We start from the raw sequence: 20,285 nt of genomic DNA, 5'->3' as shown, positions 1-20,285 counted from the left end.
GTCCTCCTCCCTGAGGAGGACCAGCAGGTTATCCGAGGCAAGTTTTGAGTGCTGCAGGTTAATTTGAGCCACCCTGAGCATTGTGTTGAGACCCACCTGCTCGCCTTCCGAGGATTGAAGACCCATCCTCACCCAGCTCCGCCAGGTTGAGCTCCCCATGAGTTTGTTGGGGTCGTCAATCTCCACCAGATTATTGTCTTTTGCCACTGCCGCCGGGAAAACCTTCACTTTGGCTTCCCTCAGGCCAAATTTCAGGCGGTTTCCCCTTCGCTCGAGTACCCCCAGGGACTCACTGCTCATCAGCAGCAGAAAAGGCTGGCTATTTTTTTGTGATTGCTCTAACTTCATCAGAGCCCAGTCGTCCATCGGGACGTCCGAGTTCTGGAGCTTTAGGCACTGTATTACCTTCTGTGCATCCAGTTTCAGCTTTGTCATTTTGGGAAGCCAGATGCGCGCCCGGGGCCTCTTGGGAGTTTCCGAAGCTGGGATGACCTTTAACGTAAGGCCAACTACCTTGAGAAACCATCCGCGCATTTGATTACTCTGCAGCCGCGGCATACCTCCTCGCAGTTGAAGGCGGGAACTGGGATTTGTACCTCCATCAGATACTCGACGACCATCTCCGATAGCCGTCCCTCGATGGAGCTCCAAGCCGCCAGAACTTCCCTCCTATCAGCATCGACCAGAGCCACTTGGAGGTGGTCCCTGACCACCTCTCTGTGAGTGTGTCTGCCCGATACCGCAGCACTGGTAGAAGCACCGTCAGTCTGCCTAGAGTACTTCCCTTTTTTGACGTCGCGCTCGTTCCCCTCTTGTGACCCGTTGCGCTTCGCCGACTGTTTTTGAGCTGGTTGTTGTTTGCTTGTTTGGGGCATCACTGCGGGCTTCTGCGCGAGGGCGCTCTCGTACTCCTTGACCACTGCCTCGCACCACACCTTATCTTCGGTCCCGCCCGTGAGCCTCACCTTTTTCCTCATTACTGGCTATCTTTTTGAGGAGTGCCTGAGGACTTCTTCGACCTCTTGGGAGCCACTTTGGCTGATATACTCCCCTTTCTATCTTCATTTTGGACATTGATTTGGCTGGGTGCGACAGGGGTACTATGGCTGGTACCCTAGTCGACCTCTTTGACGCTCTCCAGGCTGCTAGCCAAAAGATCATCTTCAGAGAGCGTTCCCAGAACGCTCCCTTTCTTCCCCTCCTTTTTGTTTATTTTAAACATGCAGTTCCCACTAGTTTGCATGGAATGGTTAGTCAACCCCCGGCAGAGCCAGCATACCGGGGGTAAGGCACTTATACAACCGACCTTGCTCGAGTATCGGAGGGGAACATTCGCGATCAGCCTTTCATTATACACCCGCTGACCACACAGCCATCGGCACGGGTACCTCAACACCATGGCTTGGGTGTTGTTGGTGGGGCAATCCTCACATCTCCTGCAGGACAAGTGATGCGTTCTTCTGATCACGCCGTTGACGCTGTAGGACATATGAGGCTTTCCTCTTAGTTCGTCTCGTGTTGGGACCCCTCCGCATAGGAGATTCCAACATGATACTTAAGCCCCTTGTCCACGACAAGGCGACCAACATTGAAGGGGAGCCTTGTAGTGTAATATTAACAATTAATAAAAAGAAACGCTGAAGTGTAGCGTTAGAATATCATTGAGTTTATTGAAGAAATACATTTCTTTTTGTACAAAATTTCTTATTTTACACATACGTAATTACACTAATACTTACAAACTTAAGGGTATCTACATTCTTAATACATACATTCTGTGTCAGCATATTACTTTGACCTAATTTTAGATATTTGTTATTATGTACATATAACTATATTGGCAGGCACATCGACAAACTGTTAATGACGTTCAGTCATGCCGTTAGTGAATTGATCAATGTGCCAGTCAAATAGAGTTGACGAATGTATATAGATATGTGCATTGTATGTCGGCATGTCTGTATGATGTTAACCTCATACCGAGGTCAATATAATTTATTGAGATCGCTATGACTTGAATGCGTGTGGTCGATTTGAATATGCATTTGTATATGCATGTGGGAATGGACAATCAGGAAACTATGCAAGAGAGTAACAGGATAACAACATTGAGACCAATAAGAGATCGGTGTCCATCCTGAATTAGTTAATTTAAATTCATATAAATTAAACTCTTATCATTTGCCAGATTAACAGTTCAACTCAATTCAAAATACAAAATATTTAACTTTAATGAATTTTAACTTTGAATTTATACAGAAACTAGCAGACCCGGCAGACGTTGTTCTGCCCTAAATTTGGCCTATATGCATACATTTTAATAAGCTTTTTCCGTCTAACTCTGCCCTACCCCTCTACACTTTTTCCTAATCTTTTTATTCACTCCTCCCTCCGTCTTTTTCGCTTCATCTCCATCTTCGTCTCATTCTATCTCTTTCTCAGTCTCATTCTCTCTTTTCTCTTCTCTCAAGTTTTTCTCCTTCTTCTTCATCTCTTATTGCCAGTCCCAGAGGGTGGTATGTATTTTGTTCCAGTCCCACAGCGAGTCTCCGTCCCAGTCCTGGTCCTAATCCCAGTCCCAGTCCGTCTCTGGTATACTTCCCGGAAAAAAGCATCGTAAATACTGATATAGGCAAATATATATACGAAATTTCAGTCAAATTGAATAGGATATACGTAAATAGGTATGTGGGTATTATTAATTCTTGTCTTTATTTCGGCTTCGCATGCATATTTATCAGTTTTGCCAGCTTGATGCGACTAAATCGAATATCACAATGAACTTTATAGCTCTCAGCAACAGCTTTCATTTGATATCCATAATCCACACACATTCTAGGTGTATCCTAGCCTCCCAGTTGTATGAAAATTATCCTGTACTATAGCACTCCTCGACAGCTTTCATTTGATATCCGTATTGTATAAACACATTCTAGGGGTACCCGGGTCCACGTTTTGGGCTATATCTCGAGACCATAGCCTCCCAGTTGTATGAAAATTATCCTGTACTATAGCACTCATCAACAGTTTTCATTTGATATCCATATTGTATAAACACATTCTAGGGGTACCCGGATCCACGTTTTGGGCTATATCCCGAGACCCTAGCCTCCCAGTTGTATTAAAATTATCCTGTACTATAGCACTCATCAACAGCTTTCAATTGATATCCATATGGTATAAACACATTCTAGGGGTACCCGGGTCCACGTTTTGGGCTATATCTCGAGACCCAAGCCTCCCAGTTGTATGAAAATTATCCTGTACTATAGCACTCATCAACAGCTTTCATTTGGTATCCATATTGTATAAACACATTCTAGGGGTACCCTGGTCCACGTTTTGGGCTATATCTCGAGACCCTAGCCTTCCAGTTGTATGAAAATTATCCTGTACTATAGCACTCATCAACAGCTTTCATTTGATATCCATATTGTATAAACACATTTTAGGGGTACCCTGGGTACCCCAGCGGGTAAGGGGGTCAGAATATACTCGCGGTAGGTATGCCTGTCGTAAGAGGCGACTAAAATACCAGATTCAAGGGGTGTGTAGTGCAACCCTTCAGGTTGCCAGCGCAATATATAGCTTCTCCAAATCCAATTGTCAACCTCACCTATCCGCGGCGAATCCTGTTTCACTAACAGACGAGGCTCTGGCGACCCCAAGTTCCTCATGGATCTTGGGGGTGGGGAGGGAGGGGATGGCCTGAAGGTTTAATGTGGCCACATAAATCGTTCCCGAGATGGTCGGGCTAGCACCTTAATGGTGCTGTGGTACCGGAGCGTACCGGATCTGCATCCGGCAAAGGACCATCACATCGATAACACTCCCCAAAGCCTTCGAGGAGCAACCTTATCGCTACAACAACAACAACAGGGGTACCCTGGTCCACTTTTGGGCTATATCTCGAGACCTAAGCCTCCCAGTTGTATGAAAATTATCCTGTACTATAGCACTCATCAACAGCTTTCATTTGGTATCTATATTGTATAAACACATTCTAGGGGTACCCTGGTCCACGTTTTGGGCTATATCTCGAGACCCTAGCCTCCCAGTTGTATGAAAATTATCCTGTACTATAGCACTCATCAACAGCTTTCATTTGATATCCATATTGTATAAACACATTCTAGGGGTACACAGGTCCACGTTTTGGGCTATATCTCGAGACCAGAGCCTGCCAGTTGTATGAAAATTATCCTGTACTATAGCACTCATCAACAGTTTTCATTTGATATCCATATTGTATAAACACATTCTAGGGGTACCCGTATCCACGTTTTGGGCTATATCTCGAGACCCTAGCCTCCCAGTTGTATGAAAATTATCCGGTACTATAGCACTCATCAACAGCTTTCGTTTCGTATCCATATTGTATAAACACATTCTAGGGGTACCCTGGTCCACGTTTTGAGCTATATCTCGAGACCCTAGCCTTCCAGTTGTATGAAAATTATCCTGTACTATAGCACTCATCAACAGCTTTCATTTGGTATCCATATTGTATAAACACATTCTAGGAGTACCCTGGTCCACGTTTTGGGCTATATCTCGAGACCCTAGCCTTCCAGTTGTATGAAAATTATCCTTTACTATAGCACTCATCAACAGCTTTCATTTGATATCCATATTGTATAAACACATTTTAAGGGTACCCTGATCCACGTTTTGGGCTATATCTCGAGACCCTAGCCTTCCAGTTGTATGAAAATTATCCTGTACTATAGCACTCATCAACAGCTTTCATTTGATATCCATATTATATAAACACATTCTAGGGGTACCCGGGTCCAAGTTTTGGCCTATATATCGAGACCCTAGTCACCCAGGGGTATGAAAATTATCCTGTACTATAGCACTCATCAACAGCTTTCATTTGGTATCCATATTGTATAAATACATTCTAGGGGTACCCGGGTCCACGTTTTGATCTCAAGACCCTAGGCACGTAGCGAAAAAAAAGGTAGACGGTGGCCGATTCTCAGACCTACCCAATATGCTCACAAAATTTCATGAGAATCGGTTCAGCCGTTTCGGAGGAGTTCAGCCTCTAGAACCGTGACAGAAGAATTTTATATATTAGATATTGTTATAAAAATATGAATTGTACTTATTGTCAGTGAATGAAAAAATATTATACGAAAATATATTGAACAGCCAAGTTCACTACATGCATAAGACTGCATTATGTGTAAAAGCGTATTCTGGTATATGCATAAGAATGAATTGTGGGTAAAGCGTATTGTGGTAACACTACAGTAGGTATGGCCTAATCTTCTAAATAGTTAGACTTGTGTGTTACGTAGCTGAATTTTTAGATCAAACATTGCACTGTCACCCCGTTTTAAACTACATTTTAGGTTTCAAGTCTCTAGATATCCAGGAAGTTAGTTAAAAATCGATTGCACGATTCCCAGTTTAAAACTAGATTTCTCAATATCTCGATCCATGCGCCACCTAGCGGAATTTGTTTGATAAAATATTGCATTTTCACCGGGTTCTGACTTACGGCCCAAGTCTCATGTCTCTAGCTCATCAGGAAGTTAGTCGAAAATCGATCGCAAGATTCCGCCCGTTTTGAAAGGATTTGCATTTATCTTGACTTGTTATGTTTAAAGACACAGAGTGAAAATTTCGGAAAGTGATCACCGAAAAACGTCATAATTTATTTTTGAGCAACAAAGGTATTATTTGATAGCTATCGATAATACAATAAAATGCTCGTCTTCGTTTTTTCCAAAAAAAACTGTATCGTTAATTATCGCCATTTGAATTTTCTTTGTCCTTTTTCTTTTAAAGTTGAATATCAGCCGATAGGCTCCACCGATTTTGACAATTCAAACACCAATTTGTTTTTAGTTACGTATTTGAAAAATAAAATTTTGTATGGAAATTCTTCAAATCCAATGTGTTTAAATGAAAATATCTAGCAACAATGCTGCGGGCCATTTTTTTTTCTCAACGGAATATCACAGAGAGCAAATTTTGCGTATGTGGTCTTCCTTGCTTGCAAAAATGTGCTCCAGAACAATTCTTTTGCACGGTTTTTGCAACAATTTTAAAAATAGAAATTTATTTCACAGAAATAAAATTGTGCTTTAAAAGAGTTTTTAATTACAAGCAAATTGGTGTTTGAATTGTCAAAATCTGTGAAGCCTATAGGCTGCTACTCAACTGCAAAAAAAGAGGACAAAAAACTCAAATGGCAATTATAAGGACACAATTTTTTTGGAAAAATCGAAGATAATCCTTTTTGTTTATTGTCGACAGCTATCAAATAATACTTCTGTTGCTCAAAAATAAATTATCACGTTTTTAGATCTGTTTTAGAAATTTTCACTCAAAATGAAACACGCACTATAAAACCATTCTATGTCCTCCCTGATTCGCGAATCGTTCGACGATATCTTCTAGTTTCACTTCAATGTCAGAATGTATATTCAGCAACGCCAGACCGACCAATCTTTGCTGAAGCATAGTCGTTCTGAGCCACGTTTTCAACAGACGTAATGTTGAAAAAGACCTTTCGGCATTTGCATTCGTGACACACATCGTACATAAAATTTTGAGCAAAGCATGGATGGTTGGGTATACATTTTTGTCACAAAATTCCAAAGTTTCCACAGCGTTAGTTGGTATACCAGAGGTTGTTTGAGAATTTTCGGCTGTCTTTTGCTTCCAAAAATATTGCCAATGAGTAATTTCTCCTTGAAGTCTTAAGTAAAGAAGCTTATCGGATTCCTTCAAAAGTGTGGAGAACCGCTGTGTTAAACTTTCGATTATATTTGTAGTTTCACTCGTTGTTGTATATTCTATGTTCTTCGGGAGCAATGAACATATCTGAAAGCCAGACAGAACTTCTGGAGAAAATCGAATTTTCAAATCTTCTATAATATTTTCCAGAAGAGGAATGTACATGGAGACGGGGAAATCACAGTATGATGTTTCGTGATTTTCTCGTTTTGTTTGTCAAATCATCGTAATCAAACAGTTTGAAAATAGATAATAGTCATGAATAATTGCCGAACGTAGAATGATTTCAATAAGTGTATATTTTAATTTCTGAACCAAATTCGGCTTTCTCCGCTGCTCACTCTGTAAGTCCTCGACCCATTGAGTTGGTAATATTGGTGAAGGGGAGTAAAGGTAAAGTTATAATGTGTCAAAATTATTAAAAAGTAATTGTTCGAATAGTCGTGGGACGCAACCCCCGCACCCCCGCCGGTTTGGGGGCTTACAATATATCCGCCGTAGGTATGTCTGCCATAAGAGGCATTGATTCAATGGGTTGTGTAGCGCAACCCTCTCAAGTGGTTGCGAGCGCAATATATAGCTTCCCCAACACAATTGTCAACCTCAGCTCTCCGTGGCGAATCCTGAACTAGGGCGGGATGGCCTAGAAGGTTTAATGTGGTCATATAAATCGTTCCCAAGATGGTCGGGCTAGTACTTAAATGGTACTTTGTTAACGGAACGTACCGGATCTATATCCGGCAAAGGACCATCAACATCGCTAACATTCCCCAAAGCCTTCGGAGAGTGCCTTTATCGTTAATAAAACTACAACCAAAACGCCCCCCCCCCCCCCGCCTTTTCCATCAATATATACTATTGTCTATCTGTGTCCCAAATTTCATCAAAATCCGTGTAGCCATTCTGGGGTGATTCAGTCACAAAGACAAAAAAATACAATAATTAAATTATAAATATTCCTAGGGGAAGGGGAGCTCCCCCTTTTCATAAACATATGGCTAGTATATCCTTCTAGACTATTGCCTATATGTGTGCCAAATTTCATCAAAAATCCAAACATCCAAACTTTCGCATTTAAAATATTAATAAGATTAAGATTAAGATAAGATAAGATGGGTGTATGGGAGAAAACAAAAAACTAATTGGTAGGCTATGGTCAGGGCTGGGTAGTAATGATTATTTTGCATTTCAATTCCTCAAAAAATAGAAAAATACCAAAAGTAATTTCGTTTTTTGAGGCTCAAGTACAACAAATTTTTTGTTTGTAATTGAAAAAAAAAAAAATACTTTGTTCAAATGTAATTTCTGCCCCAGTACTTTCGAAAGGAATTGCAAATGTAAATGAAAATTTTCCAATTACCTTACAAGGAATGGAAAAAGTACTTTCGAATTTCCCATTCCTCAGAGGAATTGCAAAAGTAATTGAAAAATTCTTAGTATAAAAAATATTTTTGCGATTCAAGCGTTGATTTTATAAGGCCATAGTAACTTTTTGGACCATAAGAAAATGTTTTTAAAACACAACACAATCCTTCAATGACTTGCAATTCATTTCTTCTCGTCATATATAAGGAAGGTTATGGTAGGATTGTATCAAATTAGTTTAGATTTGCTGTTGAGTGGCCGGCCAATTTCTTTGTACGTGGCTAGCAACATTTCTTCATCTTTTCCCCAAGTGCAAGCGACTTGTGGATTTTTTTGCGGATTTGTACTTTAGATACAACTTCGATGGCATACGTTTTGAAGGTGAGAGTGTGATCGAATGTTACTCCTAAGATATTTGAATGGCTGACAATCGGTAGCGTAGCACCATCGACGTGAACGTCCAATATTCCACGTCGCAAAACAGTGACCGTGGATTTGGCTGGCTAAGTTCAGATAATTGGAGTTTATCTTTTTATACAAATGGGAAAGGGTGCATCTTCTATATATTGGAGTATAGTACCGTGGTTGACTGTGTCAAAAGCTTTTCACTGTGCTGATCATCATGCTGATGAGTGACTAGGCGAATATTTGCACTAAACTGACGGGGCAGGAAGGTTTCCAATGTCTTCGCTACTCGCGAACGCATTGATACCGGTCGTTATTACTCACCTTTGTTAGCCGGTTTCCCAGGCTTAAAAACGTGCGTCAGGTAGCTTTCTCCCTCGGCGCCAAGATGTTTTAGCATTGGCATGACTACTCCATTTGGACCTATTGATTTAGAAGGTTTGGCTTTTTTCATTGCTTCTTCAACTTCTGTGGGGTTATGGAAATGGGTAACACGTCGTGTTTGTGTCTATGTTCCCCTCATCCGGAGAATTAAAAATTCCGGTCATTAAAAATTTCCGCCAAAAACCGCTCACGCATGTCCTCGAGTCACCAGAATTATATCGCCAAAGGCGATGGATAAGTTACACAGGCCGACAAAATTTAACCAACATTCAGACCCAGATACCGGACTATATATTTTCGAAGGTTTATGATGCGCTAAATCCAAATCTGGCCTCAGAATTGCTCTATCAGCTCTGGTTGAAAAACAACAATTTTGCCCATATTTGAGATTATGTAGTCTTGCAGTTGTTTTATTTCACCCAAATCAAACGATGGCATCTTTAAACACAAATCTTCTTCTTTCAAATGGCGTTGAGTTTGCTTAACTATTTTTTCGCTGAGATATCGCATTTGTGGGGTGGTAGCGGTGGTTTCTAGGGGTTACACACTTTTAGGTTAGAATATATCGAAACCAGAGATGATAGAGACATTTTGAGGCCAGATTTCGATTCATAGCATCAAAATCCTTCAAAAATATACAGTCCGGTTTCTGGGTCTGAGATGCTGTCGGCCTGTGTTATCATTATGACTTTTGGGTTAGATAAGGACTTTAAAGAATCTTTTAATTAATTTTTAAACATACATCACGTGAGCTCTAATCATAGCGCTGAGCCTGGATATATTGCATCACAATCGGATTCTGATTCTGCAGAAGTCGCAGTGTATCCTTCGACTACATTACGCATGGTATCCATACTTTAACTTTTGGTACCGTGGGGATTTGCGATTTATCCATCACCGCGAACTTCGCGTTCGCGGCTTGGCTTTGGAGGTTTTGAACCACTTCCTCCAGCCACAGCAAGCTCGCGGACGCTATCATCTTCACACCAGGGTCTTACGTGGTTGTTCCCGTATCATCTTAAGCATTAAGTAAATAAGCTCCTTTTATACAGATCTCCACCTTTCAGTAGTCTTCTCTTTGACTTGCAGCTTTCGAGGTAGTTCGCTATTGGGGCCACCTGTCCTACAGCTTTAGGCCTACTTATCTACTACTCTGGGACGGGGTCTTTTCATACTCTTGAAAGCAGACTTTTCGCCTTCCGCCGAACGTTGCCTCTTCATTCTGCCATTCGACACTTCTTCCTACTTGTATTGGTTGCAGTGCCGAGCGTTTCTCGCAGCAAACCTTTTGAACTGCTTTCGACCTACTTCTACTGCCGCATGAGCCGATTCCACGCGCTCGATCTCCGCTTCTGTTGGGTCAATCACTGCTCCCAGGCGTTTTGCAATTCTTAGTGCTGATCGGTAATGCAACAGGGCTCTCTTACTTCCTCTGCCCAGTACCCTTCTCCACTCTTCTACTTCGTTTTCAGTTTTATGCTTTTCCAATACGGAGCGCATTGAATCAGCACTACTCTCGCTCACCGGGTCCGACGCATCGCTTAATGCGTTTTTGTCATTTTTGGCTTGTGACACAGGCCTCCCATTATCACCGACCTTATTAGAATTAGATAATGAGTTGTTCATCTTCGTCGTATGACCACCAGCCCAACAGGGCGTGCGCAGCGGTTCAGTATTATATACGGGGAAAGAACCGTCCTCCATAGCAGCACCCCTTACTGCGGTAATGCCATCAATACTTCCCGAGTGGTCCGGTATCGAGAAGGCTTCGTTCGAATTTATCCCCTGGGTGCAAATCGTCCAATAGGCACGGTCCGAATAACGCCGTGAATTGGGGGGTTGGCAGTTCTTGGTCACCGACATTCCGCCGCCCTCCTATGAGGCGAAACGGCGTAGATGCCAGTCCTAAACCGCTGCGCCTCATAGTCGGGCGCTATGGTGTTCGGCTAAGCCCTCATACAAACGACAAGGTGCCTACCTTAGTGAGGGATATTAGAAGCATACCTCCAAACCTTTTTTCCATATAAAGCCAGATAATTCATGCCAAAAATTTACAATTTCATCAACACAAATGGTTTTTTATTGGAATACATTTTACATCTGTGCCGGAATCCTGCTTTCTATATTTCATTTGTGAAATATGTAACAACAATAGAAAACGCATTTTAAATAATTAATGCTGTTTACGTTATGCCAGCAAAATGTATCAAAGAAAATTAAAAAGAATGCTGCTTTCCTATAGCCACCCCCTTTGATAGCGGAGGAAGGAAAGGAGATGCCCTTACTTAGATGTGAACTTTAAGAGAATAATGATTTTATATTGATTGGTGTTTCCAAATGCTTTCAGTTACCACTCACAAGAAAAATCTGATGAAATAATGAAAAGTGTTACCCGAAAAGTCACCCACATCAACCGGAGTAAGTTCCTATACACAAACTAACTTGTAGTTTTTCAATTACTTTTGCAATTCCTTTGATGATTGGAATGGGAAATTTGAAAGTACTTTTTCCATTCCTTGTAATGTAATTGGCTATGGTATCGTTATGACTAAGAAGTTATTCTATGACTTCAATAACCGATTACGTTGACTTCCATAGAGTTGGTTGGATCAGCTGTTTTACACTGAGTTTGCCTCAAAATAGTTATTCCGTAATAACCCTTTTATATCAAGATCTATTCATGCACGAGGGAACTTTACAATCATGATCAAAGTTTGGTTTCACTTACTTAAGTAATTTAAATGCGCCACTGTCCAATTGCATAAAATCAGAAAAATATTTATTTACACGTCATAGCTCTTTATTTTTACGTGATACAATAAAAATATCGCCATTTCGACTGATGAGTGGAATATCACCATATCTCAACTATTGTTTCGAAAACGTACTATCTCAAAATCTTTCGAAATTCGGTGTTCAGTCGAGTAAGGATGATATTCCACTCAACAGTCAATTTCTATCAACACCCCTTAACACATGTTGTCTTTTATAAAGCGTTTAACTTTGGAATTTGAAACATCTGCATATAAACCGGGAACACCGAGGTAGTCACAGTCACTTTGTAGCACCGCACAAAGTCGGCCTTCCACAAGGGCCCCTGCTCCAGAATCTCCATGACACACACCGCTTTCACTACATCCAGCACAAATTGTTGTTTTTGGTAAATATTTCGGGTTCGCTATATTCAAATAAACTTTCTGGCAGGATTTTTTTTCTATTACAGGCAATTCAGTTCTTTGGAGAATAAGATGAGGAGTGTTATCATTTGCATCTATCGAGCCCCATCCACTAACTAGCATTCTTGTACCCGGTGATAATTTAACATTGCAAAGCTCGATTGGTTTTACGGCATAATTCTCGTCAACTTCCCTCTCCAATATAAGCATAGCTATATCCATTTTGCCTGTGTTTTCATCATATTCAGAGTGGGGAATCATTTCGTCCACCAAGAGATGTTGCCCTATTTCTCTGTTTGTTTCACGTAAATTGGTTATACCAGCTCGTACAAGGTGTACCCCCATTCCTCCGCCACAATGCGCAACTGTAACGACCGATTTCTTACCGACTAAGGTACCAGCACACTGATAGACATTACTACGAAATACAGCAACCGCATGCGGGCTATGCTCTATTTCTATATCTTCACCACTTCGAATGCGAAACTGCGCATCTGCAAGGGCGAAATGACAGCTTAGTCCGACAAACAGCATAACGAAATAAATGCGAGAATACATTTTAGTTTTAGGAACCTTTCGCAACACTTTTTAAGTATGAAATACAACGGGATTAATTTTGTGAGCGCTATTTATACCCAATTGCGTGGTGTGAGTAAAGAATAAGCAAAAACTTTTCTGTCAAAATTTCAGGAATTTTAAATAACAACAATAAATCTTAATTAACCCCTTGTTGACCGAACCAAGAAAAAAGGCTTTTATGTTATATGTTTTAGTATATTTTTATTAAAAGGCATGTAATATTAACCAAAAACAAGTAAGGAAGGCTAAGTTCGGGTGTAACCGAACATTACATACTCAGTTGAGCGCTGTGGAGACAAAGTAAGGGAAAATCACCATGTAGGAAAATGAACCTAGGGTAACGCTGGAAAGTGCTTGTATGAGATGGGTATCAAAGGGAAGGTATTAAAGAGTATTTTAAGAGGAAGTGGGCCATAGTTCTATAGATGGACGCCATTTAGGGATATCGCCATAAAGGTGGATCAGGCCTGACTCTAGAATTTCTTTGTACGATATGGGTATCAAATGAAATGTGTTAATGATAATTTTAAAAGGGAGTGGGCCTAAGTTCTATAGGTGGACGCCTTTTCGAGATTTCGCCATAAAGGTTGGCCAGGGGTGACTCTAGAATTTATTTTGTACGATATGGGTATCAAATGAAAGGTACTAATGAGTATTTTAAAAGGGCGTGGGCCTAAGTTCTATAGATGGACGCCTTTTCGAGATATCACCATAAAGATGGACCAGGGCTGACTCTAGAATTTGTTTGTACAATATGGGTATCAAATGAAAGGTGTTAATGAGTATTTTAAAAGGGCGTGGGCCTTAGTTCTATAGGTGGATGCCTTTTCAAGATATCGCCATAAAGGTGGACCAGGGGTGACTCTAGAATTTGTTTGTACGATATGGGTATCAAATGAAAGGTGTTAATGAGTATTTTAAAAGGGAGTGGGCCTTAGTTCTATAGGTGGATGCCTTTTCAAGATATCGCCATAAAGGTGGACCAGGGGTGACTCTAGAATTTGTTTGTACGATATGGGTATCAAATGAAAGGTGTTAATGAGTATTTTAAAAGGGCGTGGGCCTTAGTTCTATAGGTGGATGCCTTTTCAAGATATCGCCATAAAGGTGGACCAGGGGTGACTCTAGAATTTGTTTGTACGATATGGGTATCAAATGAAAGGTGTTAATGAGTATTTTAAAAGGGCGTGGGCCTTAGTTCTATAGGTAGATGCCTTTTCGAGATATCGCCATAAAGGTGGGCCAGGGGTGACTCTAGAATTTTTTTGTACGATATGGGTATCAAATGAAAGGTGTTAATGAGTATTTGAAAAAAAGTGGACCTTAGTTCTATATGTGGACGCGTTTTCGAGATATCGCCATAAACGTGGACCAGGGGTGACTCTAGAATGTGTTTGTACGATATGGGTATGAAATTAAAGGTATTAATGAGGGTTTTAAAAGGGAGTGGCCCTTAGTTGTATATGTGAAGGCGTTTTCGAGATATCGACCAAAATGTGGACCAGGGTGATTCCAGAACATCATCTGTCGGGTACCGCTAATGTATTTATATATGTAATACCACGAACAGTATACCTTCCAAGATTCCAAGGGCTTTTGATTTCGCCCTGCAAAACTTTTTCATTTTCTTCTACTTAATTTGGTAGGTGTCACACCCATTTTACCAAGTTTTTTTCTAAAGTCATATTTTACGTCAATAGACCAATACAATTACCATGTTGCATCCCTTTTTTCGTATTTGGTATATAATTATGATATTTTTTTCATTTTTCGTAATTTTCGATATCAAAAAAGTGGGCGTGGTCATAGTCGGATTTCAGCCATTTTTTACACCAATACAGGGTGAGTTCAGGTAAGTACGTGAACTGAGTTTAGTAAACATATATCGATTTTTGCTCAAGTTATCGTGTTAAAGGCCGAGCGGAAGGACAGACGGTCGACTGTGTATAAAAACTGGGCGTGGCTTCAACCGATTTCGCCCTTTTTCACAGAAAAGAGAATCTAAGCCCCTACCAAATTTCACAAGGATTGGTAAATTTTTGTTCGACTTATGGCATTAAAAGTATCGTAGACAAATTAACTGAAAAAGGGCGGAGCCACGCCCATTTTGTAATTTTCTTTTATTTTTGTATTTTGTGGCAACATATCATTACTGGACTTGAATGTTGACATAATTTACTTATATACTGTAAAGATATTAACTTGTCTTTTAAAATTTGATTGATTTTGCTAATTTTTATTAAGCGTACATATAGTAATACGAGTAACGTTCCTGCCAAATTTCATCATGATACCTTGAACGACTGCCAAATTACAGCTTGCAAAAGTTTTAAATTACCTTCTTTTAAAAGTGGGAGGTGCCACGCCCATTGTCCAAAATTTTACTAATTTTCTATTCTGCGTCATAGGTTCAACTCATCTACCAAGTTTCGTCGCTTTATCTGTCTTTTGTAATGAATTATCGCACTTTTTCGGTTTTTCGAAATTTTCGATATCGAAAAAGTGGGCGTGGTTATATTCCGATATCGTTCATTTTAAATAGCAATCTGAGATGAGTGCTCGGGAACCTACATACCAAATTTCATCAAGATACCTCAAAATTTACTCAAGTTATCGTGTTAACGGACGGACGGACGGACATGGCTCGATCAAATTTTTTTTCGATCCTGATTATTTTGATATATGGAAGTCTATATCTATCTCGATTCCTTTATATATGTACAACCAACCGTTATCCAATCAAACTTAATATACTCTGTGAGCTCTGCTCAACTGAGTATAATAAATGCAAGGCGCAATAACCTCCGAAGACATTTTAAGCCGAGTTTATCTCGCAATTTGCGTCGTACTTCTTTTAATTTTTCCTCAGTTTTTTAATTAGTTAAACAAGGAGACTTCCTCTACTAATTAAACAAATTCAAGGTTTTACGCATACTGCAGCGAAAGAAAATGAACGCGGCTTTGCGAATTGTTTTGTAACACTTTTTCAAAAGAAAATTTCCTTTTACTTGTTTCTTTATATATGTATGTATATATGCGTTTGCACAGCTGAATTGTGTTACCAAATTGATATACGTACAATGACCGTATTTTTAATGAATAAATACAGAAAAGAACTACTTAATTAGTTTGATTTGTTCCCAAGCTGCTAGTATGTTCTATTGTATACTGCCAGAAAACCATAGTTGGGGGCAGTGCACTAAATTGTGAGCAACGACACTGCTCGAACTTACGTGGCCCAATAAACCGCAAAACATTCGCAGACGCCCATATAAGCACATAGTGAGACAGAAGAAAAGATTTACTGCTTTCCTTAAAAAGGTAGGGTCCAATACTCCTCTGAACTACCGTTTTTGAAATAATTTTGATATAGGTGCCAAAACAACGAACAGATCTGGGATAGATAAAAAATGTTCCGATAAGATTTCCGAAACAGTATGAACTACTTATTAAAACCATCTTGAAACTATATGTAGATACCCTCAAACATCTCGACGATATTATTACGAAACAATCCAGAAACGGACAACCAATCGTTATCCAATCAGAGTTAATATACTCTGTATGCAAAGCACGCTGAGTATAAAACGACTTCCCCTACAAGAAAATTTACGTCAGGAACTAATGTGTTATCCTTAGAAAGCATATTAATATGTTTGTGACGAAAATGACGTAATTTTTAAATGTGCGATGGTTAGCAGTAAAATATTTAATTAAGATTATTACGCATTGATAGATTCTTGTGTGTGTTTTAATATTTTAGTATCTTTTGAGTAAAAAGTATCATCCTATCCATATTCATTTAAGCATTAAATATAGAAATAAATATTCAATGGAAGTAATAATTTACCACGGGGGTCGATGCTAATACATGCCCAAAAATGTCGGGAGAGGTGTCAAAAGACGCGGTTTTACCTCGGAAGCAATAATACGAAGGCGGGAAAGATATATTTTTACCCTGTCAAGAGATTTTTGCAAAATAAAACGTAAACATTTTCATGTGGTTGTTGTAATTTTGATGATTTTGTTGTGCATAGAAAAGAATTAACTATAAAGGCGTTTTGCGCGAATACAATTTATATCTTCATTTTTTCAGCGCGGGCGAAGGCCGCCTGTTCAGAAAGGTGTTCTGGGCAAATTCCCAGCGATTTGGGGGTATTTTTTCAGACATTGTTGTACTGTTCCCCTCTGTTATCATGTCCTTAGGATACGCTTACGTAGGCACCGTTAAACCTAAAAATAGCAACCGCCCGATGAAATTAGCCGCGCTGGTGCTAAAATTGCAACTGATTATATACTTGCAGCTTTTTTTATTATATTTTATTTTTCGCGAAAAAATTTGATTGCTTTTATGTTTTAATTAGTTTTTCAGTCCGTTACTTACATAATTTACCCTTAACCGTTTAAACGGTTATGACCGTCCAACAAGGCGCGCATGTCGCCTCGTCTCACTCCCAACTGGCGCCAATTGGCCACACCACGGGAGTTTAAATTGTTTTCCACCTGGTCATTCCAGAGAAGTGGGGACCGCCCTCTTCCTCTGCTCCCATAGGCGGGTTCCGATAGAAACACTTTCTTAGCCGGAGCGTCGTCTTTCATTCGCATAACATGGCCAAGCCAGCGCAGCCGCTGCGTTTTAATTCGCTGGACTAAGTGAATGTTAGCGTAAAGCTTGTACAGCTCATCTTTAAACCTTCTTCGGTACTCGCCATCGCCAACGCGTAGAGATCCATAAATCTTTCGAACAACTTTTCCCTCGAACACTCCCTGAGTCGAGAGAGGACTATACTTTTCAATTCAGTCCATTGCACAAATAATTAATTTTTAACAGTAAATGCACGCAATTTAACAAACAGAATAGGACGATGAAACGGAATATGCGCGAATTTACCGGCAGTGAAAAACGACAACGGCCGACAACAATTCGGTGATCGGTTGAAATGTACACACGCTCATCAAAATATATGTCTTTATTTTAATCGTACAATTACGACCCGTATCGGGCGATCAAAATCTATGGCTGTGGAAGCGTACTCTCTTGAATTCAGAGATTGTATAGTGTAAAAGAGTGATCGAGGGAGCACGAGACCTTGGGCTTGTCCGACGAGATAAATAAAAATTGAAGATATGGTATAACTATTACGTTATAATATTTATTAACAATTATTAGTATGTATATATATATATATGTACGAGTATATACGTGTTTGTGGTATATTAATATGAATATATTTTAGTTCCACTTACGTGAATCGTGGTGCCGCTTGTACCTCCTATGATCGCAAAAGAAGTGGAAGAGCCACCGTTTTCAAAAATTTTGCCAACCCTTGACAACAGTAAGATCGTTCCATTCTTGTACTTAATTATTTGAAAAAAGTGGTGGAAAAGTTGACGTTAACATAATGTTAACATCTCGCATACGTGGGCTACTTAAAATATTTATGTTTTGGACCGTGGGCATAAACATGCCGGCCCCTTGCAATAAGTAATCCCCTAGAAGAACAGCAGGCATCCACCTAGATTCAGAGCTAAAAGTTCAGTAGTCTTCCCCTGCAGGAACAATTTAAGAAATAAACAAAATTATATACGTGTATTCAAAATTTCAGTTGCACTTACTGTATTGTGACTAATATTAGCAACACTAAGGGATACAAACATCTCTTAGCCAATACTAACCAGTGACTTGTATGCACATCAACAAATGAATCATTATTTATATACATATGTCCATATAGCGGAGAGCAACGCACAAAAACATGCATATATCTTATCTGAGATGCTCACAAAAAAAAAAAAATACATAGTTTATAGCTGATAATTTTATAGCTGGTAACTAACTAGTGAATTCTAGAAATAGAAACGCCTAGAAATATGCCAACGAGGAAACCGAACAGTATAAAAGCAGCACCAACTGAGGCACAACCAATCAGTTTGATTTAAGCAAGCTATCAGTTGCGAAGTATAAGTATCATTGTGAAGTACTTTCAAATAGTCTAATAAAGACCATTTTTGCATTATTCAATATTGCAGTTATTTATTCAACAGTTTAATGATTCGAATGTTAGCAGAAGATTTGGAATAAGCGGAATTTCACTAAATTGGTTACAAGTGGTGTCAGAAGAGGAATTGTTGAATAAATTCCAGAGTTGCAAAGCACAACAAGGACATGGCGAAGTTAAGTGAATTAAGGATCCAGCAGCTGAAAAAGGAGTTGGAAGCCCGTGGATTGAATACAACCGGCAATAAGATCGAACTTCAAACACAGCTACGAGAGAAAATGGAGTTGGAAGGAATTGATGTGGACAAGTTTGGCTTTTATCCTGATGTGGAAGGGCCAGCAACTAAAATGGAGGAGAGGATAGAGACTGCGAATCCATTGGCAAGTGTTAACACTAACGCGATACTAGCAGTTTTCAAACAAATATCAACCGAAATGTCATCTCAACTGGAAGAACAAAAGACAAATATAACATCTCAACTGGCAAAACAGAAGACAAGTATAGCATCCCAACTAGAATCCCAGGATAACCGTATAACATCAAAGATGGAAACTCAACTGGAAGAACAGAAGACATATGTGAAATCTCAGTTGGCCGAGCAATTGAAAGCACAAGAGGCCCATATATCCTCGCAGCTGGAGGCACAGGAAGCAAGGGTATCATTAAAACTTGAATAACAGGATGCAAAAATCGCACAATTCCAGGCAGAAGTCGATGATTTAAAAGGTCATATGGAGCAATTACAACTAAATCGCCCGGCTGTTCCAGCGAGAAATCGGAAGGCAAAACTCCATCTTTTGACGCTTCTGTTCCTTTCCAGGTCTTTAAGGTACAGTTTGAAAAGACCGCAGCAGTGAACAACTGGAATGTGGAAGATAAAGTTACTGCACTGTTCGTGGAATTGAAAGGGCCTCCAGCGGAAATCTTACAGACGATTCCAGAGTACGAACGGAACAGTTATGAAGCATTGATGGCCGCTGTCGAGAGACGTTATGGAAGCGAGCATAGGAGACAGGTATAACAAATGGAGTTACTGAACCGCTTCCAGAGGCCTGGTGAAACATTGCAAGAGTTTGCGTCAGATGTTGAAAGGCTGGCACATTTAGCGAATGCGGATGCACCCGTGGAATATACCGAGAGGGTAAAAATCCAGAGTTTTATAAATGACATACGGGACGTCGAAACGAAGCGAGCGACATACGCAAACCCAAAGCCAACATTCGCAGAAATGGTATAACGTGCTCTGATTCAGGAAACAGCATCGCTTCTGTGTAAGCGAGCGTTCAAAGCACGCCGTGCGGACGTAGAAAGGCCAGACTGGGTGAACACAATATTGGAGGCGCTGAAGGAATCACAACAGAAAAATGCTGGAGTTATGAAGTGTTTCAAGTGCGGTAACCAAGTCCACATTGCACGTCATTGTAGCACCGGTCCCGGTAGTTCCAATTTAGCTGGCCGTAAACGCAAAACTGGAGAAGATGACTAAGAGCATGCCAGATGTAAAAATCGAGAGCTAACTCCAGCTGTTGAATGTCCTGTGATATCTATCTCTCAAATTGAAAGGAAATTAAGCAGTCCTACCGTCATAGGGAACGTGGATGGCATAGAACGTTTACTGACT

General features: G+C 40.1%; 1 protein-coding gene across 3 annotated transcripts in view; it reads right to left on the bottom strand.

The window, feature by feature from the left end:
• The window catches only part of LOC137243728 (transient-receptor-potential-like protein), a 292,030-nt gene that overhangs the window by 90,143 nt on the left and 181,602 nt on the right, over positions 1-20,285 (bottom strand). The window contains exon 9 of one of the 3 annotated variants that reach the window (XM_067771753.1): positions 18,004-18,215. The exons of the other annotated variants lie outside the window; for them this stretch is intronic. Within the exon in view, the coding sequence (XP_067627854.1) occupies positions 18,202-18,215 (14 nt within the window). The 3' untranslated portion in view covers positions 18,004-18,201. Of the gene's footprint in view, positions 1-18,003; positions 18,216-20,285 lie in introns of those variants that run through there. 3 annotated transcript variants of the gene reach the window in all.

This window comes from Eurosta solidaginis, chromosome 3 (genome assembly GCF_040869045.1).
Source record: "Eurosta solidaginis isolate ZX-2024a chromosome 3, ASM4086904v1, whole genome shotgun sequence".
NCBI classification, from domain to species: domain Eukaryota; kingdom Metazoa; phylum Arthropoda; class Insecta; order Diptera; family Tephritidae; genus Eurosta; species Eurosta solidaginis.
This window is presented reverse-complemented; position numbering and strand designations above follow the sequence as displayed.